At 35.1% G+C, this 25852-nt stretch overlaps 1 protein-coding gene across 1 annotated transcript in view; it reads left to right on the top strand.

The window, feature by feature from the left end:
• Positions 1-15315: 15315 nt before the first annotated feature.
• Positions 15316-25852, top strand: part of LOC141506158 (serine/threonine-protein kinase 32A) — a 150822-nt gene continuing 140285 nt past the window's right edge. The window contains exons 1-2 of the mRNA XM_074212669.1: positions 15316-15914; positions 20557-20731. Of these exons, the coding sequence (XP_074068770.1) occupies positions 20680-20731 (52 nt within the window). The 5' untranslated portion in view covers positions 15316-15914; positions 20557-20679. The remainder of the gene's footprint in view (positions 15915-20556; positions 20732-25852) is intronic.

Here is a 25852-nt window from a genome sequence, read left to right as displayed (position 1 = left end):
AAAAATAGTAACAAAATTCATCTGGAGTAACAAAAGGGCAAGATTAGCAAGGGAATTGATGAAAAAATATGTATAAAGGAAGGTGGCCTAGCTCTACCAGATCTAAACTGTACTATAAAGTGGCAGTCATCAAAAATGCCTGGTACTGGTTAAGAAATAGAGTAATGGATCAGTGGATAAGGATACATTTAAAAGAAAATGCAGTAAACGATTACAGCAATCTACTGTTTGACAAACCTAAGGCCATCAACCTCTGGGATAAGAATTCACTATTTGATAAAAAAGTTTTGGAAAAACTGGAGAATACTAGGCAAAAAATAGCAAAACCTAGGCATAGAACCATATTTCACACCAAAATAAGGTCAAAATGAGTACAGCATTTAGACATATAGAGTGATATCATAGATAAATTAATGAACCAAAAAATATTCTATCTATTTGACCTATGGAAAAGGGATAAATTTATGATCAAACAAGAATTAGAGCAAAATGAATAATGTTTTGCACTAATAAAATCAATGCTGCCAAAATTAAAAGAAAAGCAGAAAGCTGGGAAACAATCTTTACAACAGGGAGTTCTGATAAAGGTCTCATTTCTAAAATATATAGAGAATTGCATCATTCCCCAGTGTCATTCCCCAATTGATAAATGGTCAAAGGATATGAACAGATAGTTTTCAAATGAAGAAATTAAAACTATATATAAGCATGTGAAAAAATGTTCCAAATCACTATTGATTAGAGAAATGCAAATAAACACAACAATGAAGTATCATCTCACACCTATTAGATTAGCCCAAATAAAAAAAAGAGAAGATGATCAATGTTGGAGAGGTTGTGGGAGGATTGGGACATTGATGCATTGCTGGTGGAGTTGTGAACAGATTGATCTTTTCTGGAGGGCAATATGGAACTATACCCAAAGAGTAATAAAACTGTTCATACCCTTTGACCCAGCAATTCCAATTCTAGGACTATATTCAGAAGAAATTGTAAAAAATGAGAAAAGTACTACATGTTCCAAAATATTCATAGCAGCCCTTTTTGTAGTGGGAAAGAATTGGAAATTGAGGGGATGCTCATCAATTGGGGAATGGCTAAACAAGTTATGGTACATGAATACTATGGAATATTATTGTTATATAAGAAGCAATAAATAGTTGGACTCTAGACAAGAATGGAATGATTTATGGGATCTGATGCTGAGAGAAGGGAGTAGAGCCAAGAGAACAATTTACACATCAACATTATAAGATGAACAAACTTGATGGAAGCAATCCCTCTCAGCAGTCCAGAGAGCTAGACAGATTATGGACTATATTATCCCCAACCAGAGGAAGAAAAACAAAACAAAACAAAATGCACAGGAAAAAAAAACCTCCCCTATCTCTTATGTATCTCTTTCCCTTAATCCTAATTCCTCAGTCCCAAAACTACTAATTTGTAAAAATGTTTAACAAAATATGTATGTAAAATGCTAACCTGACTGTTTCCAACTGAGGGAAGGGAGGTGGGAAGGGAGGGTGGAAGGAAACTTTCTAACTTGGAAATATACATGTACAAAATGGATGAAAATAAATTTTATAAAAGAAAAAGAATCAATTGGGAAAAGAAACTCAAGAAAAAATTAACACTTGTAGCAAGATAATAAATCCTTGGAAAATACAATTGGACAAATGCAAAAAGAAAGTAATTCTTTCAAAACCTCAACTGGGAAAGTGCAAAAAAGAAAACAATTCTCTCAAGACCTCAACTGGGTAAATGGAAAACTCCTTCAAAAATAGAATTGACCAATTGGGAAAGGAGTTGCAAAAGGTAAATGAAGAAAATTCTTCTCGAAAAAAATGAAATCTGTGGAAACTAATGACTACATAAGACAACAAGAATCTGTTAAACAAAACCAAAAAATTGAAAAAAATAGAAGGAAAAGGTAAAATACCTCATCAACAAAACCACTGACTTCAAGAATAGATCAGGAGAGACAACTTAAGAATCATTGGGCTCCTTGAAAACACTGAAGAGAAAAAAACCTGGACTCAATATTACAGGATTTAGTGGTGGAAAATTGCTCTGATATCATGGAACCAGAGGGCAAAATAGTTTTTGAAAGAATACATCAATCCCCTCCAGAAAGGGATTTCCAAAATGAAAACACCAAGGAATATTGTGGCCAAATTCCAGAACTATCAGATAAAATAAAAAATTCTGCAAGCAGCCAGAAAGACACAATTTAGATACCAAGGAGCCACAGTAAAGATTACACAGGTCCTGGCTGCATTAACAATAAGGGATTAAAGGGCCTGGAATTCTATTTTCTGAAGAGCAAGGGAGCTTGGAATGCAGCCAAGAATTCACTATCCAGCAAAACTGAGCCTTCTCTTCCAGGGGAAAAGATGGACATTTAATGAAATAAGAGACTTCCAACTTTTCCTGATGAAAAGACCAGAGTTAAATAGAAAATTTGAACTTCAAACAGGAGACTCAAGCAACACATGTAAAGGTTAAAAAAAAGGGTAAATAAAAAAAAACCTCCTATCCAACAAGATGAAACTGGCTATATCCCTACCTGGGAGAAAGATTCCCATAACTTTTAAGAATTATAACTCTATTAGAGAGAATACACTTAGCTGGAAGTTATAGACACTCATGACTTATCCGTGACTCCAATAGAATGATGTAAAAATAATATCTCCTTAAAAGTGGGGATGGTAAAGAAACAGGAAGATGGAAGAGATTGAATGGGGTAAATCACAGTACATAAAGAGGTACAAAGGACCTATTGCAAGAGAGGGGAAGAAGGGAGGAGGTGAGAACCACCTGAATCTTATTCTCATCAGATTTGTCTTAAAGTTAACATATACACACTCAGATAAGTTAAGAAACTTATCTTATCTTTCAAGTATTAAAAGGGGAAAGGGCGGGGGGAAGAGGAACTAAGAGAAGGAACAGAAGGAAGAAGGGGCAAAGGGAAAGGGAAAAGAAAAGGGAAGGGGTTGGAAACAAGGGGCAAACACACTGAAGGTGGTGGTATTCAGAAACAAAATACTGGGGAATATGAATTAAAGTGATAAAAGAAGAAAAATACAAACAAAGATAAGATAGAGTGCCGGGCAATATAGAGTTAGTAATTATAACTTTGAATGTGAATGGGATGAACTGTCCCATAAAACATAAGCAAATAGCAGAGTGGATTAAAAATGAGAATCCTACAATATACTGCTTATAAGAAACTCATTTAAACAGAGAAATACATATAGAGTAAAGGGGAAAGGTTGGAACAAAATATATTTTGCTTCAGCTAAAGTGAAAAGCAATCCTTATCTCAAAGTGGCTGCAAAAATAGATCTCATTAAAAGAGATAAGGAAGGAAACTATATCCTCCTAAAAGGTACCATAGACAATGAAGTAAATTCAAAAGTAAATATGTTTGCACCAAGTGGTATAGTATCCAAATTCTTAGAGGAGAAATTGAATGAGTTACAGGAAGACATAGACAGCAAAGCTCTACTAGTGGGAGATCTCAGCCTTCAGTTCTCAGATTTAGATAAATTTAGCCATAAAATAAAGAAGAAGGAAATTAAGGAGATAAACAGATTGGTAGAAAACCTAGAAATGATAGATCTTTGGAGAAAATTGAATGGGTATAGAAAGGAATATACTTTATTTTCCCCTGTAGTACATGTCACTAACATAAAAATTGACCATATCCTAGGGCATAAAAACCTAATAATCAAATACAGAAAGACAGATAGTAGTGAATATATTCTTCTCAGATCATAATGCAATAAAAATCACATGCAATAGTGGGCCAGGGAAAGATAGACTTAAATCTAATTGGAAACTAAATAACCTGATTTTAAAGAATGAGTGGATCAAACAACAAATTATAGAAATAATTAATGATTTCATCCTAGATAATGACAACAACAAGACAACATACCAAAACTTATGGGATACAGCCAAGACAGTTGTCAGAAGATATATAATATCTTTCAATGCTTACATGAATAAATTAGAAAAAGAAGAAATGAACAAACTAAACATGAAATTAAAAAAATTAGAGAAAGAACAAATTAAAACCCCCAATTAAATTCCAAATTAGAAATTCTAAAAATTAAAGGAGAAATTAATAAAAACTGAAAGCAAGAGAACTATTGAATTAATAAATAAAGCCAAGAGTTGGTTTTATGAAAAAACCAATAAAATTGATAAACTTCTGGTTGATTTGATTTTAAAAAAGAAAGAATGAAACCAAATTGCTAGTATCATAAATGAAAAAGGTGAGAGGAAATTAAAGTAATAATTGAGAATTATTTTGCCCAACTCCATGCCAATAAATTTGATAATCTAAGTAAAATGGATGAATATTTTCAAAAATATAAGTTGCCCAGGTTAAATGAAGAGGAAATTAAATATCTAAATAAGCCTATCTCAGAAAAAGAAATCCAATAAGCCATTATTGAACTCCCTAAGGAAAAAATCTCCAGGGCCATGATGGATTCACAAATAAATTCAATCAAACATTTAAGGAGCAATTGGTTCCAATTTTATATAAACTCTTTGAAAAAAATAGGTGAAGACAGAACTCTGCCTAACTCTTTCTATGACACCAATATAGTGCTGATACCTAAACCAGGAAGAGTCAAAACAGAGAAAGAAAATTATAAACCTATCTCCCTGATGAATATAGATGCAAAAATCTTAAATAAATAAATAATAAATGAATAAATCTTAAATAAAATCTTAACAAAACAATTACAGCAAGTTATCACTAGAATAATACACTATGACCAAGCAGTGTTTATCCAACAAATGTAGGGTTGGTTCAATATTAGGAAAATTGTTAATATAATTAACTATATCAATAACAAACCTATCAGAAATCATATGATTATATCAATAATTGTTGGGAAAGCCTTTGACAAAATACAGCACCCATTCCTACTAAAAAAAAAAAACACTAGAGAGCATAGGAATAAATGAATTCTGCCTTAGAATAATAAGCAGTATCTACCTGAAACCATTAGCAAGTATTATGTGAAATGAGGATAAGCTAGAGGCATTCCCAATAAGATCAGGGATGAAACAAGGATGACTATTATCACCCTATTATTCAATATTGTGTTAGAAATGTTAGCTTCACCAATAAGGGAAGAAAAAGAAATTAAAGGAATTAGAATTGAGAAGGAAGAAGCAAAATTCTCACTCTTTGCAGATGACATGATGGTATACCTAGATAATCCTAAAAAATCATCTAAAAACTACTAGAAATTATTAGCAACATAAGCAAAGTGGCAAGATATAAAATAAACCCTCATAAATTCTCAACATTTCTATATATGACTAGCAAGATACAGCAGCAAAAGCTAGAAAGAGAAATCCAATTCAAAGTAACTTCAGACAATATAAAATATTTAGGATTCTACCTGCCAAGGCAGACTCAGAAACTATGAAAACAACTATAAAACACTTCTTACACAAATAAAATCAGATTCAAATAACTGGACAAAAATCAACTGCTCCCGGATAGGCTGAGCTAATATAATAAAAATGACAATTCTACCTAAATTAAACTACTTATTTTGTGCCCTACCAATTAAAATTCCAAAAAAAATTACTTTAAGAGTTAGAAAAAGAATTGTAAGTAAATTCATGTGGAGAAATAAAAAGTCAAGAAATTCTAGGAATTTAATTTCTAGGAATTTAATGAAAAAAAAGAAGGTGGCTTATCCCTATCAGACCTAAAATTATATTATAAAGCATCAGTCATCTGTCTGGTATTGGCTAAGAAATAGAGTGTAATAGACTAGGTGCAAAAGAGGTAGCAGGAAATTATTATAGTAATCTGCTATTTGATAAACCCAAAGAATCCAGCTTTGGGGATAAAAACTCTCTTCAATAAAAACTGTTAGGAAAATTGGAAGTTATTATGGCAGAAACTTGGATTATTCTAACATCTCACACCCTATATGAAGATCAAAATGGGTACAGGATCTAGACATAAAAGACAATATTATAAGCAAACTAAGAGATCAAGGAATAGTTTACCTGTTAGATCTATGGAAAGGGAAGCAGTTTATGACCAAGGAAGAGATGGAGAACATCATTAAAAACAAACTAGATAATTTTGATTACATTAAATTAAAAAGCTTTTGCATAAACAAAACCATTGTAACCAAGATCAAAAGAAATGTAGTAAATTGGGAAACAATTTTTACAACTAGTATTTCTGAAAAAGGACACTTAATATACATATATATATATATATATATATATATATATATATATATATATATACAAATTTATAAAAAAAAAGGTATTCCCCAATTGACAAATGGTCAAAGGATATGAGGAGGCAATTTACGGATGAGGAAATCAAAGTGATTCATAATCATATGAAAAAAATGCTCTAAATATTTACTAATTGGAGAAATACAAGTTAAATCATCTCTGAGGGACCACCTCACACCTCTCAGACTGGCCAATATGACCAGAAAGGACAATAATCAATGTTGGAAGGAATGTGGGAAATCTGGGACACCAATGCATTGTTGGTGGAGCTGTGAACACATCCGACCTTTCTGGAGAACAATTTGGAATTACACCCAAAGGGCATTAAAAATGTGCATACCCTTTGATCCAACAATACTACTACTGGGTCTGTACCCTGAAGAGATCATGAAAAAGGGGAGAAATATCATTTGTACAAAAATATTCATAGCAGCTGTGTTTGTGGTGGCAAAGTACTGGAAATTGAGTGAATGTTCAACAAATTGTGGTATATGTACATTAAGGAACATTATTGTTCTATTAGAAACCAGGAGGAATGGGAATTCAGAGAAGCCTGGAAGGATTTGCATGAACTGATGCTGAGAGAGATGAGTAGAACCAGAAGAACATTGTACACTATAACAACAACATGGAGTTGATGATCAATCTTAATGGACTTGCTCATTCCTTCAGTGCAACAATCAGGGACAATTTTAGAGCATCTGTGATGGAGAATACCATCTGTATCCAAAGAAAGAATTGTGAAGTTTAAACAAAGACCAAAAACTATTACCTTTAATTTAAAAAAAATTATCTTATTATGTAATTTTGCTGTCTCATATTTTGTTTTTTCTTAAGGATATGATTTCTCTCTCAACACATTCAATTTTGATCAATGTATAGCATGGAAACAATTTAAAGATTATCAGACTGCCTTCTGTGGGGGGGTGAGGGGAGGAAAGCGAGATTGGGGGGGGAAATTGTCAAATTCAAAACTAAAAAATAAATTAAATAAAAGAAATCATGAGAGATGGAACTTCAGAATGGCCTGGAAAGACTTGCATGAATTGATGCTGATGAAGTGAATAGAACCAAAAGAATATTTTACATACACTTACAACAACATTGGGTGATGATTAACTATGATGGACTTATTCATTTCAGCAGTACAATAATCAAAGACAACTTTAAAAGGTTTGTGATGGAAAATACTATCCATAATCCAGAGAACGAACTGTAGGGTTTAAATGCAGACCATAGCTTACTATCTTCAATTTTTAGAAGTTGTCTTATGTATTATGTCTTTTTTCTCCAATTTTTTTATTTTGATTTGATTCTTGTTTCACAACATGATTAATATGGATCTATGTTTATATGGTTACACATATATAATAAGCCCATATTAGATTGCTTTCTGTCAGGGGGATGGGGGGAGGGGAGGAAAGGGTAGGAGGGAGAAAAATGTAAAACTCAAAAACTTGCAAAAATTATTGTTGAGAGTCAGGAGTACCCGGGTTCAAATCCGGTCTCAGACACTTAATAATTACCTAGCTGTGTGGCCTTGGGCAAGCCACTTTAACCTCATTTGCCTTGCAAAAACCTAAAAAAAATTATTGAAAAGTACCATTGGGGTGGCTAGGTGGCACAATGGATAGAACACCGGCCCTGGAGTAAGGAGTACTTGAGTTCAAATCTGACCTGAGACACTTAATTACCTAGCTGTGTGGCCTTGGGCAAGCCATTTAACCCCATTTGCCTTACAAAAAAAACTAAAAAAAAAGAAAAAGAAAAGAAAAGTACCATTGCATGTAGTTGGAAAAATAAATAAATAAAATATTTAATTTTTAAAAAAAGAATAATCTGTGAGGGATTTTTTATATTGAAAAATTGAAGAAAATGCTGGATTTCAGCTTTAAGAGTGTGGAGAAAATAAAGGTATTTTTTTTCCTATCCAAATCCCCATATTAAGACTGCTCTAGGTTGCATATTGAGCAAACAAAGAAATTGCCAGAGATCCTCCAGAGAAACTATTCTGATATTAGCTCCTTAAGATTCAGCATTGGGCAGCTAGATGGATAGAGCACCAGCCTTGGGGTCAGGAGGCCCTGAGTTCAAATCTAACCTGACACACTTAATAATTACCTTGCTGTGTGACTTTTGGCAAGTCACTTAACCCCATTGCCTTGCAAAAAATAAATTTAAAAAAAGATTCAACCTCAAGCCAGTTGACAAGATGCTTAGACTCAAAATCATCCCAATGAAAGAGGTGTGATTTACAACTTCTCCTGTGAATTTCCTCTATTCCATTGTCAGAAAGGAGTTCAAAGCATGGCAGTCATGGAAAGAGAGTACTCCAAGAACTTCATGCATGAGAACATGGTATGTATACTAAACCAAAAGTAAAGAATCCTATTCTATCAGCACTATATTCACAGGAACTCATGGGATTTTTGAGAGCAACAAAGTACAGTTTTGCATTTAACTTGACATTTTTCTTGAAAAAAAAAAGCCATAATATACAATGATGTGGCTATGTCATGATGATCTGAACTAAAGGACACAGCAAGGATAGTTCTAATTTTTTTAAGTTATTACTTTCATAGAAACACTGTAGAACCTAATAACTATTCAGTTTTCTAGATGTACAGCTAAAACTCTACTTTTGAAAATGGTGCATATCTATATTAGACCATAGATTTACAACTCAAATGAACCTTCAGAGTCAAACTCTTCATTTTATAGATGAGAAACTGAAACCTAGAGATGTTAAAGAAATTGCTCAAGGTCACACAGGTACAAGAACTGAAATTTAAATCCAGGTTTTGTGACTACCAATCTAGCATTCTTTACACTGTTACCAAATCACAAAGCCCTAAAAGAAGCAAGAGTGTTAGGATTTCCTGCCAATTAAAGATCAATTAAAATTGATGATAAAATATCTCTAAAAATGAAAATGGGAAAATGTTATCAGTACAACTAGATATTCAAAACATGTTCACAGACATTCTATTTAATGCTCATAACAAATCTCTTGTAAAAAATGGAACAGGTAGTAGTATTTCCATATTGTTAAAGAAAAGACTCAGTCTCAAAAGAGGTTATAACTTGCCCAGAATCAAACAACTGGTCTCCTGGACATAATAACTACAACTTTTCTGCATAATAACAAAAAAAGTTAAGGCACATCTATCACAGCAACTGGAACAGATTTCAAGTCAAATAGGGCAGAATGCATAGTTTTCTCTCTTTTCTTTCGCCTATTATCATACAATTTCAAAACTTGAAGAGTTGACAGGGATATCAGAGATCATTTAATCTAATTCCCCTTCCTTTTTTTATAGATGACAAATCTGAAACCTAGGAAATTGAAATTTTTGAAAGGTTTATTTAGATGACAGAGATTATTTAATTTAATCCTACACAAATAACTATAGATGAGGGAGCTGAGGGGAAAAAAGGCAGCTTTGGTCAGAGTACCCTGTCCAAGATCATACAATGCATCAGAATCAGAACTGGCGGCTAGTGATCAAAACTCAGTAGTCATACATTTCACTCCAACTCATTCCTAATGTCTTCAATCACATGACTTCATATGGTCAGCATCATTTTTTCAAGTGTACATAGAATTAACATAGATTTTTTAAAAACCTTTCTATATTTCCAGTAAATTTCTACTCCATGAAGGAAACAATGAGTTTGATTTTGAAATGATGCCTCATAATGGTTTCAAGTATGGAATAACAAGGTAGGCAAGGTATCTGTGAAACTCTAGGTTATCTACAGCTTAATTTTCTATAAATACACATGATGTCTTAATGTAAATATAGAAAATTATTGCAATAAACAACCTGAATTTGTATTTTTTTAATTTGTATTTTTTCAAACAAGTTCCATTGTTTACTACTCATTTTATATTTATCAGTAGATTTTTAAACAGAATATATAAAATGAAAGCATTTTCAAAGTTGTTTTTTTTAAAATAAAGCTTTGTCCCGGCATTTGGAAAAAAAAACATATTTCATTTAAGGTCCAGCAGTAGATTGTTTGTACTCAAGGGGTTTAAAATTGAATATGCACACTAAGTCTGGAAACATTCTGGCAAATTCCTGTGAACAGAGGGTTGTTGTTTCTGTAATAATCAATTTATTGAAAGGCTATAGAAATCTCTATTTGATATGTATTTCAAAGTAATTTATAACTATAAAACTTACTTAACTAGTTGTATTGATATGAATATTAAGTTTATAATAAATCATAAACTAATCACTTTAGTTAGTAAAATATTACTTTTTATATTAATATTTTATAACTGATATTGAGGAAGGAGGTTATAACATGCCTTTTATCAAGTTATACATATTTCTTTTAAAAAAATTCTAGAAAATCTAAAACCTTGACTAATTCTGTTTTAATCAGGGAGAAAGCTTAAATAACATTTTATCTATGTCGTCATCAGAAACTTAAAATCTCCTAGGTTCCTACTATTCTTCAATAAATAAAGAGTAATCTACTAGGTCTATGGTTTGTGAAAGCATTGCGGAAAAATTTAAATATAAATATAAGGTTAAAGAGTCTCCATCTGCATGCAAATTTTGAAATCTTTAAATAAAATTTTTTGCACTTGTTTACCATAAATGGCATTAATTAAAAACAACTTCCACTCCCAAAGAATATACTATAAGAAAAGGCTCCTTTTAAGGGCTATTTTCTAAAGAGAAAGATCTCCTTTTGATCTGTGCCAGATCTAATACAGTAGCTGATGGGGAAGAAACACTGGCTCTTCAAGTTTTGAAACTAAATGTACATCTTATGACTAAAAGGATTCTTTTTAGAGGACAGACCTTCAGTTTGCTCAGTTACTGAATGGGATACATTTTCCAAGAGATACTTGAATATCGTATATACTGTTGCTATTTTATTTGGAGGAGGAGGATGGGAAGGGGAAGACTCCTCATTCCCCACAGATCAGTTCCGACAGGAAGGAAACAGAGAGATGAGGAGCTGTGAATCTTTGAGTTAATGAGAAGTGTCAGGCAAAGACACTGGTCTCTCAATGGTTCTTGGAAACTGAAGGATGGTTTGTATACTCTTTAGAGCATCAGGCTTTTAAAATTTTAGACAAAGAGTATTTGATTTCTTTGATGTCAATTTCCACACTTTCAGATGGAATCCCTATATTCTCTAGTAATCCACTCTGAGGGACTTGTCCCCAAAGAAATTTAGTCCCTTATGCTTTCAGATTCATAGATTTAGAGTTGGAAGTAGGCCAATTTTGTGGATTGGGAACTATGAGAACTTCAGTGTAGGGGAACTCTCAGTGCCCAAATGCCCTCCCTTCATGAAGGTGAAACATTCATCTGTCAATTACAAAAATTAATTAACTTGTCCAGAATCTGACTTATACAACAAATATAAGTTAGAAACAAGATTAAAGTCCCCAAGGCTCCAAGGATGCTTTTCCATAAGGGACCTTAAGGACCCAGAATGTTTCCAGACTTAGTGTGGATATTCAAATTTAAACCCCTTGAGTACAATCTACTGCTGGACCTTAAATGAAATATGTTGTTTTTTCCCAAATTCTGGGACAAAGCTTTATTAAAAAAAAAAAACTTTTAAAATGCTTTTATTTTATATATGCTGTTTAAAAATCTATTGATAAATATAAAATGAGTAGTAAACAATGGAACTTGTTTGAAAAAATACAAATTAAAAAATACAAATTCAGGTTGTTTATTGCAATAATTTTCTATATTTACATTAACTAAGACATCATGTGTATTTATAGAAAATTAAGCTGTAGATAACCTAGAGTTTCACAGATACCTTGCCTACCTTGTTATTCCATACTTGAAACCATTATGAGGCATCATTTCAAAATCAAACTCATTGTTTCCTTCATGGAGTAGAAATTTACTGGAAATATAGAAAGGTTTTTAAAAAATCTATGTTAATTCTATGTACACTTGAAAAAATGATGCTGACCATATGAAGTCATGTGATTGAAGACATTAGGAATGAGTTGGAGTGAAGTGTGGGACTACTGGGTTTTGATCACTAGCTGCCAGTTCTGATTCTGATGCATTGTATGATCTTGGACAGGGTACTCTGACCAAAGCTGCCTTTTTTCCCCTCAGCTCCCTCATCTATAGTTATCTGTGTAGGATTAAATTAAATAATCTCTGCCATCTAAATAAACCCTTCAAAAATTTCAATTTCCTAGGTTTCAGATTTGTCATCTATAAAAAAGGAAGGGGAATTAGATTAAATGATCTCTGATATCCCTGTCAGCTCTTCAAGTTTCGAAATTGTATGATAATAGGCAGAAAAAAAGAGAGAAAACTATGCATTCTTCCCTATTTGACTTGAAATCTGTGATAGTTGCTGTGATAGATGTGCCTTACTTTTTTAGTTATTATGTAGAAAAGTTACAAATGAGGACACTATGACCTAGAGAGGGAAAAATGACTTGCTCATGATTGCCCAGTTAGAACTCTGACCTTGGAGTCTAGCACTTATTTTTTTTTAATTTTTAATTTTTAAGTGATCATTTTTTTCCAATTACATGTTATGGAAGTTCTTCAACATTTTATCCACTTGCAAAATTATGTTACACATTTTTCTATCACCCTCCCTTCACACACTCCCCCAGCAGTGAATAGTTTAGTGAACATTGTACAACATGTATATTTGTGTTTAACATGTTTGCATGTTAGTCATTTTATGTATGAGGAATTAGAACTAAGGGGAAAGAAAGATAACCATGGGAAAGGAAGGAAAAACACAAGAGAAGTTTGTAAAAAGTGAACATAGTATCCTTTCAAATTCTCTGCTTTTGTTTTTTTTTTTTTTTGTTTCCCTCCAGATGTTGATGGCATTGTCCATAACAGGTCTCTCAGAGTTGTCCTAGATCTCTGAACTGCTGAGAAGAGCTGCATTCATCATAACTGATCAACTCACAATGTTGTTGTTAATGTGTACAATGCTCTCTTGATTCTGTTCCCTTCACTCTGCATTGGTTCATGTAATTCTTTCCATACTTCTCTAACCCTTCATGGTTTCTTATAAAATAACAGTATTCCATAACATTCATATATCATAACTTGTTCAGCCATTCCCCAACTGATGGACATTCCTCAGTTTCCAATTCTTTGTCCCTACAAAAAGAGTTGCTATAAATATTTTTGAACATGTGGGACTTTTCCCATTATTTTTTATTTCTTTTGAATATAAGCCTAGTAGTATTGGTATTACTGATCAAGGCTATGACCAGTTTTATTACCCTTTAAGCATAGTTCGAGAGCGTCTAGCACTTTATAAAGAACTTTCAAATGTTTCCAACTGCATTTTGTCTTCTGTTTGGGGTTTTAAAAATCAGAAAAGATAGTTCCAGGAGCTATTGTATTTGATTCTTTCACAGCATTAGAGCATACATGTCGCAAACAACTCCTCTTTTTTTTCAAAGCTCTAAGTACAAATACATAAACTTTAATAGCTTAATGCTGCACCAAGACTTTTGGGACACTCCATATAAATTATGCTTTGAAATACCCCTTTTGCAATTGGCTTCCTTATCTTTTAACAAAATTGTTCACCTAGTTCTCTGGCTTCCACCCGGGGGCGCCAAAGATCACAGCAAAAACCTAATAGTCAATCTCTCTATAGTTCGTATTGTCAGAAATTTTGTTACAAAGCTTTTTTGGTGGTGTCTTATCCAAACTGATAAGCAGCTGAGACAAGAAAGCCTCTTGAACAGATAACAGAATAAAATATGGTCAGCCCTCCAGAACTGAACGAGCTGTGATGTGATATAGAAGATTAGACTCCCGCGGTGATTGTGCAATAATCAAAAAATAAATTTAAAAAATGAAAATGTTTTTAGAATCTATAAGAATACTAAGTGAGAGATACCTAGTGACTCGTTTTTGCCTTAAAGATTAGTTCATCTCGGGGCTGCTAGGTGGCGCAGTGGATAGAGCATCGACCCTGGAGTCAGTAGTACTGGAGCTCAAATGCGACCTCAGACACAATAATTAATTACCTAGCTGTGTGGCCTTGGGCAAGCCACTTAACCCCATTTGCCTTGCAAAAACTGGGGGGGGGGGGAAGGATTAGTTCATCTCTAATCCCACTAACAGCCCAAACCCCATATTAAATCCCCCTGTGGCTTCACAGTTTCTATGAATTGGAAGCGGTAAAGCTGAACTCTTAATTCTCTTTAGGATCATTTAAATCTATCCTTCAAATCGACAAACATTTTATTGCGTGCCTACTATGAAAAAGGGACTATGTTAGGCGCCTGGAAATAAAGACAAAACCCAAATTGGAGTTAGCATCCTAAAGGAGGATCTCAAAGCAGGCTTCTGGGATCACCCAGCAGACACTGAAGGAAATCTCAGATGCCATCTAGTCAATCCAATCATTTTACAGATGAAATAGAGGCGAAGGGAGGAAAGTTGCATTACTTTCCCCAAATCACGCAGGTAATAAATATTAGAAGCAGAACTTGAAGTTTGGTCTTCCGAGCTAATACTTCCCGCAAAGTCGTTATCACCACAACCACATTAAATCGGGAGGTAGCCTAGGGACCCTGTGGAAGTACAATAAGGATCCTAACTCTAGGAAAGAAATTCTACAGACGGGAAAAGTTAAACATTCTTGATCAAGCTCACACAGGTTAAATGACAGTGGTGGGATTTGAATGCAAATGATCTGAACCTAGAGCCGGTGGGGTTTTCTTCCACTCAACCACCCAGAGAGAGAGCGTGGCTCTCTAATCTAGGCTCTGGAGCCAAGGGAGCAGCAGGAGGCTGTGGGCAGCGCTCTGGGCCATCTCCGGCCAGAGTAGGCTCTCACACCCGGTTTGTATTCCCATCGAAGGGCGTGTTTTCCCATTCTCCCCAGACCTACACGGACCGCCCTGGGAGAGGACCCCGGACGCCCCGGCCCGAATCCTTTCCAACAGAGCGTTCGCAACCAGGGCCCTTTAGCTCTCCCTACCCTCTCTCACCCTCCACCCTCTTCTCCAGGCTGGGCGGGAAAGGGGGCAGCCTACTGCCCAGAGCGTTTTACTTAGGGAAAACCCTCATTCCGCTCTCTCACTCCTTACCACCCTTAAATTAAAGGACCCTGGCCAATTTGACCCCCTGAGGCTACTCCATCCCTGCTTCAGTCCTGCCACGCCCCATCACCGGGGCGCTTCTCTTACAGACCTCCTTCCCAGCTGCACCCCCGCCCCGTGGCCCCCAACTCCAAACTCCTTTTTGTTACTGTGACTCTGGCTTATTACACCCCCACCCCACCCCCAATCACAAGTAAAGAGAGGGAGTCCCCACTTGTGCCTCTCGCCAAGTGAACTAAGGGCAAGTGGGGGCTGGCCACCTCCTGGGCTTTCCCCTCTTTTGTCTCTCCTCTCCAGGCAGCGCCAGCCTGGGGACTCCCTAGCCAGGAAACTTAATTCACTCTCCCCTGCTCTCTGTCCCTCCCCCGCTAGACCCAGCCCTCCCGAGAGAGAGGGAGAGCCGGAGCAAAGCAGCTCGCATCTGCTGTTTGTCTGCAGCCACAGCTTCAGGTAGTCGCCTCTCCTCCCCCGGAGCCACTAGCTCCGCTGTCGCTAGTCACTGGCTCCTCAGCTGCTTGCTTACAAGGTAGGTGGCTATTCTGGGACTCTAGGTTTTTAAACGGCCCCTTCACTGGCTCTTCGTCCTAGGGTCGGGCAGTTACACCGCTTGTTTTAAAAGGCTGAAGCGAGTTCTTTGGGGGATAGGGATGGGGTGAGAATGGAGATAGGACAAAGAACTTCAAGAGAAGCTCCTGCCTCTATTGTGGAGGGGAGCTTCTCAAGAGGATGCCAACGATTAAGGCAATTGTTTGAAAATCTGCCAGCCACTTCATTGCACCTTCTGGGCAGGTGCATTCATCATCTGGGCTTCCCAACAAAGATTAAAACCGGCTTTAGAAAATTGTGAAGCTGCATATTGCTTCATCCCTAGGGGAGTTTTCTTACCTCACTAGGATTATTAAGTAAATAACAGTAGCAATAAAAATCTGTTGTACAAAAGCTGGAGAACTTTCTCAGGAGCCCCCTGCACTGATTTGCACGGAGGTCTCAGACTAGAAATAGATTTTTCTGAAGACTTAGCATTCTGATGATTTGACCTATTTTTCATCCATTGCCTGTACCACACTCACAACTTGGAAACGCACACTTGTTGCCAATCTACCAAGCTATCTGTCTGTTGGTTTGGAATATTAAGAATCAAACGCTAGAAGGTCAGAACACCCCAAATCAGTAGTCTTAGTTAAAATGGGATGTGAAAAGGGTAAGCATTGCTGAAAAAAATCTGAGCCTAGTGTTACACACATAAGGTCTTTCATTCTTCCATTGTCCTAGAAGCCTTGAATGGATGGGGATATGGCAGCTGGCATTTTTAGGTTCAGAAGGCCTATCTTCTCATAATAGGGAATGACAGTTGTATTCTTTTTACAACTTTTGCTTCTGGAATGTATGGTGAGATTGAATGAAAAGAGTAAAGGAGGGGACTGTGGAGAGAAAGTGACTGTACCTCATACAGAAGTATATATCAAAATTCTCTTTGTCCAGGGAAGATGGCTGATCAGGGAATTATGTGCTCTGAGAGAAATGATATCTGGTTATGTTACTAAATAGGGGGAAGGGAGGGGATCTAGAATTGGTCATCTAGAAGTGTTTTTAAATAACAAACCAAAGGAAATTATACTTTATAAGCAACTTTTTTTCTACCACCTTTGGTTAATGGGAGAGGTTCTAAGCAATACTTTTATTAATATCTCCCTATGACCACCTCTCCACATCTTTTTCTTCCCATAAAATAAAAAAAATTGACACCAGAGTGAACAAATAATTGTTTAAGATATCAAAATGAGTAATGAAAACTTCAGAAATTGTAGTTAAGAATTTATCATTTCTAGTGTCTGTTTATAGACACTATAAGGTAGGTGCAGTGTCAGGTATCAGTAAAATGTTGGGTGAGGGTACTCCCTTCATTGACACAGGTCACAATCCCGCTATAACTGATTAATATTCTTCATGAGTTTCTGTGGGGGGAAAATTCATCATTCTGTGGCAAATATAGTGATGAGACCCTAAACTTATTAGGCTGTTTATCATACAATAGATATCTGTCCAATCTGTCTTTGAACCCTTCCAGTTTGATTGAAATTGCCTGAGCTAATATTTTCCTAACATAACCTACAAAGTTAACCTCCTATCGATGGTAGGGAGTCATATAGTCTCAGAGGAGGATTCAAGCAGAATGAACACTTGTGAAATAATCATTTTTGAAGGATGACTGTAGAGGATGAAAAGAGGATAAGAATAATGGCTAATATTTGCATAGCACTTTAAAATTTGCAAGACCCCTTATACATTAATACTTTGGTTTTCACAATTCTATGAAATAGAAGCTTTTATTATCCCCATTTTACAGATGAGAAATTGAGTCTGAGAAGTCAAAATGACTTGAGCCTTCTTGCATAGCTTAGTGAATACCTAAGGGAGGACTTGAGTCTTTGGGTCTTTTTTAACTCCAAGTCTAGCACTCTACAATTATACTACCAAATTACCTCAAAAGATTGAGAGGTGAAGACAAGCAGACTAACTTGCAGTGGTGCCAAACTCAAATAGAAACATATTACTGCTGGCTGCATTTTGACTTAGAAAACCATGAATTAACATTATCTATATTATATTTTGTTAATTTATTTTGTAAAACATTTACCAATAACATATTAGTTTGACATGTCTGCCTGAAAGCATTTTTCAACTGGAAATCACTTATTGCAGAAACAAAAGCAAAAAAGCCAAGTTTGGAAGATTGATAATAGTGATTTCTAATAGTCAAGCCTCCCTTTGGCAGTTGATCCTGTGCATAGTGAACACTTTTTTTCTTTCCTGTCTTATTTCTCTTTCCTATCTGTACTTGACTCGATATCCCATGATATAACACTACAGCATCCCATTATTTTATCTGTACCCTCTTTATAATTATCAGAATTGTCCACATTTTAAGAATAAAATTATCCCCTGCCATTTTTATTTTGCTGCTAGAAATATTTTGGATGGTTAGTTGTTTTTTTTTAACCTCATAAAATTTTTTTCTCAAATGTTTGCTTTTGTGCTCATTTCATGCATCATTAACCATTTTTTTCTATCCTCTTTCATATGCAATAACATGGATTCTTTCTAAGATTCTTCTCTTTTTCCTGACTCCATTTACTGTTTCTTTTTGAGAGACATTTTTCCCAGCACAAAGGCAAATTTAGTTTGAAAAGTAGCATTTCCTGAATGATTTCTGGCTTGCCAAATGAACCTATTGCTTTCATTTCCATAGTACAAAACTGAGTTTGTCTTTTAATCTTACTTTTAAAAGAGATTCTCAAAAAGTTTCAAATTCCTTTCCAATGACTCTTCCTTGGCCCAGATGCTGCAGGGAGTCTTTCCTCAGTTCTGTCTCAAGTTTTATCCCATGAGGTAAACTCCCATCCTGTGGAATAAAAATTTGCCTAAAAATTAATTCATTTCTGATCAGCATAATATTTTGTAACAACAAGGAAACAATAAGTAGTTGGGCATTAGGGATCATCTAACTGCCTTTTTTAATCGATTAAAAACTTAGTCTGTAGGATGAATTGACATGACCTAAGTCATAAAGCTCAAACCCAGATCTCCTGGTTCCTTTATACTACTACTATATTGTCTCCTTTTAATTATAAATTAAATATTCATTAGGGGTTCACTACTCAAAGACTTTGAGTACTTCTGAGTATTTTGGAGACTCTGAGACTCAAAAGGAGTCTCAAAGACAAAATGATAAATAGTTCATGCCTTTAGAGAGCTTGGGGAGGGGGAAAGGGTTAACAACATTTAAATAAGCAAATAAATACAATATATTTTGAGACAGAAGAGAGCCTTGAATACTAAGGGGATAAGGAAACTTCTCACAGAGATGGTACCAGAGAAGAACCTTGAAGGAAAATTGTTGATTCTCATTTTCATGAGTATATTATAGTTTTTCAAATTGACCCCATTTTGACAGTATTTTATGGTTCATTTTTCCCCACAGTAGTCCTGTGAGGTTAGTAGTACAAATGTTTTATACTCATTTCACAAATGAAGAAGCAGAGCCTCAGAAAGATGAAGATCTGACCAAGTTAAACAGATAGCATATGTCAGAGTCAAACAGCCCAGGTCTGGTACTCTCAACTGTCAATACATACTGCAATTTTTCCACCTGTGGTCTTTGACACAGAATTTTTTTAAAAAAATATCATTTGACATTTATACAATATAGGCACTAAAACAATAGAAAGAAATTTAGGTATCATTTCATATCACAAATATACTTAAGGGAAATTTTAATATCTTTTTTTGAAATTTCAAATGAAGGATTGGTTCTCATTTAGAATGTTTTTGAATGCTAGTAATAGACCTCTATGTAGTTTCAAACACCTGAAGCAACTACTCTCTAGGATGAATAGTCCTCACCAGATCCAATGAGTAACACAACACAGATCCTCAAATGAACTGTATAATTCATGATATGAAAATAACACAAATTTAGCTATGTGCAAATAGAGAATTAGTTACAATTGTAGTGTGAAGAACAGAATCTCAGAGCTGAGAGGAATCTCAAATCTGAGTCTCTTCTTCCCTTCTCCTAAAACTATTTCCTCTACCTTCTTCTGTAGGAATTCATATAATAATAATAATAATAATAATAATAATAATAATAATAATAATAATTACAACTCAACAAGCATTTAAGTGCCTTATAAATATTATTTCCTTTTAAATTCACAGTAATACTGACAGATAGATGGTGTTATCCTCATCTTACAGATAAGGAAACTGAGTTTAAACAACTTGCCAAGGATTCCACACCTAATAAGTAGCTGAATCTGGATTTGAATTCAGGTCTTCCAGACTCCAGATCCCCTACTCTATTGTCGTCACCACCTGTCTAATTTCATGTTAATTTGCCCTCTCTAAGTAGTTCGGGTTAGTTACGGCTCTAACTAAAATCTTTTTATCTTTCCTCAAAAAAGGAAAGATGTATGGTTATTACCCTTTGTTGTTGTTGTCACCTCCTATTCTACTTTTTTTCTGAGATTCTCTCTGAAAATCATTTACTATCAAATAAAATGTCCTTGTAAATATATAACATAGGTCATTCTGGAAGTCACAATCAAAATCTTTGCCTGGAAGCCCAGGAAGAGTACAAAACATGACTTCTTTCTTTTCCTTTATAGGACATACAATCTGAAACTTCCACACATCAACTAAAGAGAAAAGGAGTGTTTGTGCCAGACCCTTTAAGACTTTTTACACCAAGATAATGTAATTGCCAATTCCACCTTTTGAGAAGTTTCAACATGGGAGCAAACACCTCTAGCAAGCCTCCAGTATTTGATGAAAATGAAGATGGTAAGGTGCCATGCAATGGTTTCAAATATAATTTTTATAGTTACAGTAAAAAGTCTAAATGTATGTTTTGGGGTTTGAAAATAATATTTCATTTGAATTGCCTAGCATCACTTAGTAGCTTTTAAGAAAGAGGGAATATAAACCTGGTTTTGCATTTTTAGAAGATGATGTGAATTTTTCAAAGGACACATATGTGTATATGTTTATATGCATATATATTTTTATTTTATTTTTAACTTGTGGAATAAAACAAGCATTTCTATTACATAGTATAACACAAAAGGTGAAACTGCAAATTGAAATTATGATATTTCTTTTAAGTATATACTAATGTTATATAAAATCATCATGGATGCTTCATTTACAGTGGAAGATACTGAGACCCAGAGAAGTTCATTAATTACAAAAGATCACAAAAGTAGAGGCAAAATGAGGACTGCTACTAGGTCTCTTGAATCTAGGAATAATTGTTCAGTTTTCAGTGTGAGCATTTATATATTTTTAAATCAATTAATTAATTAATTAATTTTGGATTTTACAATTTTTCCCCTAATCTTGCTTCCCTCCCCCCACCCCCCTCAGAAGGCAGTCTGTTAACTTTTACATTGTTTCCATTGATTTAAGTTGAATGTGATGAGAGAGAAAACATATCTTAAGAAAATAAAAGTATCAGAGAGCAAAATTACTTAAGTTTTTTTTTTAATTAAAAGTAATAGTCTTTGGTCTTTGTTTAAACTCCACAATTCTTTTTCTGGATGCAGATGGTATTCTCCATTGCAAATACCCCCAAATTGTGCCTGATTGTTGCACTGATGGAATGAGCAAGTCCATTAAGGTTGATCATCACCCCCATGTTGCTATTAAGGTGTACAGTGTTCTGGTTCTGCTCATGCCGATCAGCATCAGTTCAGAGCACTTATACTTTAGAAATTAGAAAATTAGGATTTGAGTTATTGCTTTATTTATTTCTAGATTTAAGAAAATGATGAAGAAAATGTGACTAATGCCAATTAAACTTTGAAGTGTGTTATATGTACATTTTGGGATTTTGGAGAGCTGGTTGCTAAATATGCACCAGGATACCACTACTTGAATCATAGGCCAGCCTTCTTAACAATTTTCAGAATATAACCAATTCATAATCGAGGGATTTTCCTGGATTATCTAACATTAAAATCAACCCTTTAATCAAGAGCTTTTACCCTAAGGTCTAGATTTCAGGAAAATCCAGAAATGTGGATTGGCGAAAAAAAAATAGTAACTTTATTTCAATATAATTGGTTTCCTTTGTAATCCTATATATTTTATTTAATGTGTCTAAAAAAATTCTGAGAAGGGGTTCATATGTTACACTTCCAAAGAAGTCCATTACACAAAAAGGATTAAGATCTCCTGTCTCAAAGGATATAAAATGCATGCCTAGAAGACCATTCAGGATGTAGACAGGGTCTAAAGACAATTCCACTGGAAGGGTACATACAGAAGCTAAGGTATGTTGACAAAAGCAACCTTGTTTCTCTGTGAAATACCTTATGAGTGTGTTTATGAACACAGACTCACAGAAACACAGCTTCATACACACCACACACACAGAAAAGGAAGTAGTCTCAGTCTTCAATTTGTTCTACCTGGGCTGCTCCCTCCAGAGTTAGAATCAGCTGTGTGCAGAAGGTTAGTCTCTAGGGAACAAAGGCGAAGAGGGATTAGGTTCTGAGCTTCTTATCATCAATCCCACAGGATATTAGTAGGCAAATGACAAATTTGTTATTAATCCCACAGGATATTAGGAGGATGAATGGCAACATCAACTAGCAAGAAATGCTGAAATCTTCTAGAAGGAACCCCATCAGAATAAAACAAAAAGACAATCTAGGCAGGTAGAATAGAGCACTGAACTTGGAATCAGGAAGACTTGGGTTCAGATCTTACTTCAGGCCCTTACTAGTTGTGTAACCCTAGGCAAGTCACTTAATTTCTGTCTGTAATGAAGATCAAAAAAGTTAGTAAGTAAAATAATTTGTAAACCTTTAATGAGGATGATATTTCTTACTGATAGAAGAGTAGTGCCTTGAGGGCAGGTAAGTGGTGTCTTAGAACACTAGTCCTAGAGTTAGGAGGACCTGAGTTCAAATCCAACCTCAGACATTTGACATTAACTGTGTGACCTTGGGAAAATCACTTAAGCCTGATTACCTCTCATCCAGGGCCATCTCCAGTCATCTTGATCCATACCTGGCCACTGGACCCAGATGATTCCAGAGAAGAAAATGAGATTGATGATTTAGCATAGTACCCCTTCACTGAAATCCAGTTCACATGCATGTCCTTGCTTCACCTCCCTGACATCATGGTCTTCTTCCAGAACAAAGGACAAAACATCACATCAGTTTCTTGAAGGCAAAGACTTTCACTTTTATTTTGTAACCCCAGTAACTGGCAGCTAGGCACTTAAGAAATAAATGGGGGTCACAGTGGATAGAGCACCAGTCCTGGAGTCAGGAGGAACTGAGTTCAAACATACTATGGTGGGGGGGAAGGGAACCCTGGGTGAGTCACTTAACCTTGATTGCCTCCAAACACACACATAAATTAGTGATTGCTAGGATCATAGATTTAGAGATGAAAAAGAGATTAAATGCTATCTAGTAGTTCAACTTCTGCATTTCACAGATGGGGAAACTAAGGCTTATAAAGTTTAATGATTTGCCCAAGCTCCCACATATTAAAGGACAGCCAGGATTTGAACTGATTCCAAAGCCAGTACTCTTTTCACTATGTCTCAATACCTATTATTGCCTGTAAAAAGTCTTTCACCTCAAATCAGTCATGTGATATTTTTTTCTTCTTCAAATGTGACCTTTGTTCATAAGCCTCTGATAAATGTCAAAATAAGGCGTAATATTAGGGGCTGGGCTGACCCTTATGTGCATAAAGGTAAAAATCCCATAGCATATTGTTATATAAGCATATAAATGGGAATAATGATAGCACCTATTTCACCCTTGTGAAGTTAAAATGAAATAATATTTGTAATATACTTTGCAAATCTCAAGATATTCCATAATGTTAGCTAGCTATAATCAGAACTCTTTGACTTGAAAGACATACCTATTTGACATAGATCATATTTTATGTCCAATTCTGACAAATAATTCATTATATCATGATTATGTATAAATTATATGGTACAACTTGTATAAATAGAGGGGTTTCTTTTTATTTGTTTGTGTGTTTGTTTTCAAGTGGCAGGAGGCTGTCTTGTAAACCAGCACTCTTTTAACATGGTCACACAGTTTTTGTGTCAAAGGCAAGATTTGAACCAGTCCTTCCTATCTCCAGGTCCTATTCCACTCTCAGCATGGTATGACTATCTCTCCCCCAAAAAAATCCAGAGCAAACAACCCTCCACAAAACCCACCCAGAAAACACTAATGCTAACTTAGGCTGCCATGAGAAATATTATACACAGAATAGAACAATAATAGATATCCTGCTTTGTTCACACCTTATCTGGGGTATTGTGCACAATTCAGAGTAGAGCATTTTAGGGAAGACTTTGTTAAGCTAGAGTATGTCCATTAAAGAGAGAGGAGAGGGGAGGAGGGAAAAGAAGAGAGTAGAGACACTTGTTAGGCATATTGTAGAATGGATTTGCTATCAGGTCTCTGAAATCCCTTCCAGTTGATAGATTCAGGGGTTCTGTAGTTCCACCTATTGAAAAGAGAACATCAGGAAAGTTACAGAAATTCACTAATTAAAAACCTTTGAAAACCCATCAGATGCATGTTTAATAAAGTAAATATTAAATTAAGTTATTTCATGTTTTGTTTTTCCCACTATAGCTCAGGGACAGCTCGAGAATATAGTGGATAGAATACCAGGCCTGAAGTGAGGAAGACCTAAGTTCAAATTCAGCCTCAGACACTTACTAGCTATATGACCCTGGGCTAGTTACTTAACCCTGTCTGCCTTAATCCACTGGAAAAGGAAATGGCAAACTACTCCAGTATCTTGTCAAGAAAACTACAAATAGGGTAACAAAGAGTCCATTGCCTCACAAAGACGTAAAAGTAAAAGAAACAAAATTTAAAAAAGATAAATGATCAAAAGAACATGATGAACAACAACAAAATTATAGACCAAGAACATTTTATACCTTCCTCATATGGGTTCATTTTCAGGACTCTCAACTCTCATCACATAGTTAAGTATTTAGCTTTAGTTGCATTGAAGTTTCTAAAAAACTTGATTAAACTAAACTCATGATGTGTCTATGCCATGAAAAATAGTCTGTCCTATGAATTCTACTACCTTAACAACAAAATTGTATCAACCACACAGCAAATTTGATGTACCATATAAAAAGTTTGTGCCTAAATAAACTGAAAAAAAAATGTCAGCTTTGAAACAATTGATCTAGGAGCTGTATGTCATAGTCTCACATCCTTTCCCCCCATCTCTTCTCTTTCATTTCACTGAAGTTAGGAAAACATGGAACTAACTATTATTAAAGGCATTTATTTTCAGGCATTATCCCAGATAGGGGCACAAAACTAGGGTCTATCATAGCTTTCTCACTTATGAAGCAGATAGTAAAATTTTTTTATCAACTACTCTGTGATACCAATAATGCAAGTATTTTTATTCTCATTTTACAGGAATGGACCAAGAGAGTTTTGAGTGACTTGACTATTATGAATGAGGAAACTAGGTGGATAGAGTGCTGGATTTGGAGTCAGGATAGGTGAGAGTTCAAATCTATTCCCAGATATTTAGTAGCTGTATAACCCTGGAAAAGTCACTTAACTCCTGTTTGCCTCAGTTTCCTTATCTGTAAAAAGGGGATAATAAGAGCACCTGTTTCTCAGGGTTATTATGAGATAATAAATGTAAAGTGTTCAATATAGTGCCTGACACATAATAGGTACTATGTAAATGCCAACTATTATTATTATTATTATTATTATTATTATAAGGATTTTAGAAAACCAGAACCAAATCCAGGTTTTCTTATTGAGAACCTCATGTCCTTTCCCTCAGATCTCACCACCTCTTGTTAGTTGGAGGAATAGTTACCCCAGCAGAAAATTGCTTTAGGGTTCCTGAAAGTGCAGATAATTA

Source organism: Macrotis lagotis, chromosome 1, assembly GCF_037893015.1.
Source record: "Macrotis lagotis isolate mMagLag1 chromosome 1, bilby.v1.9.chrom.fasta, whole genome shotgun sequence".
NCBI classification, from domain to species: Eukaryota; Metazoa; Chordata; class Mammalia; order Peramelemorphia; family Peramelidae; genus Macrotis; species Macrotis lagotis.
The sequence above is the reverse complement of the archived record's forward strand: the minus strand, read 5'-3'. Positions and strand labels throughout refer to the sequence as shown.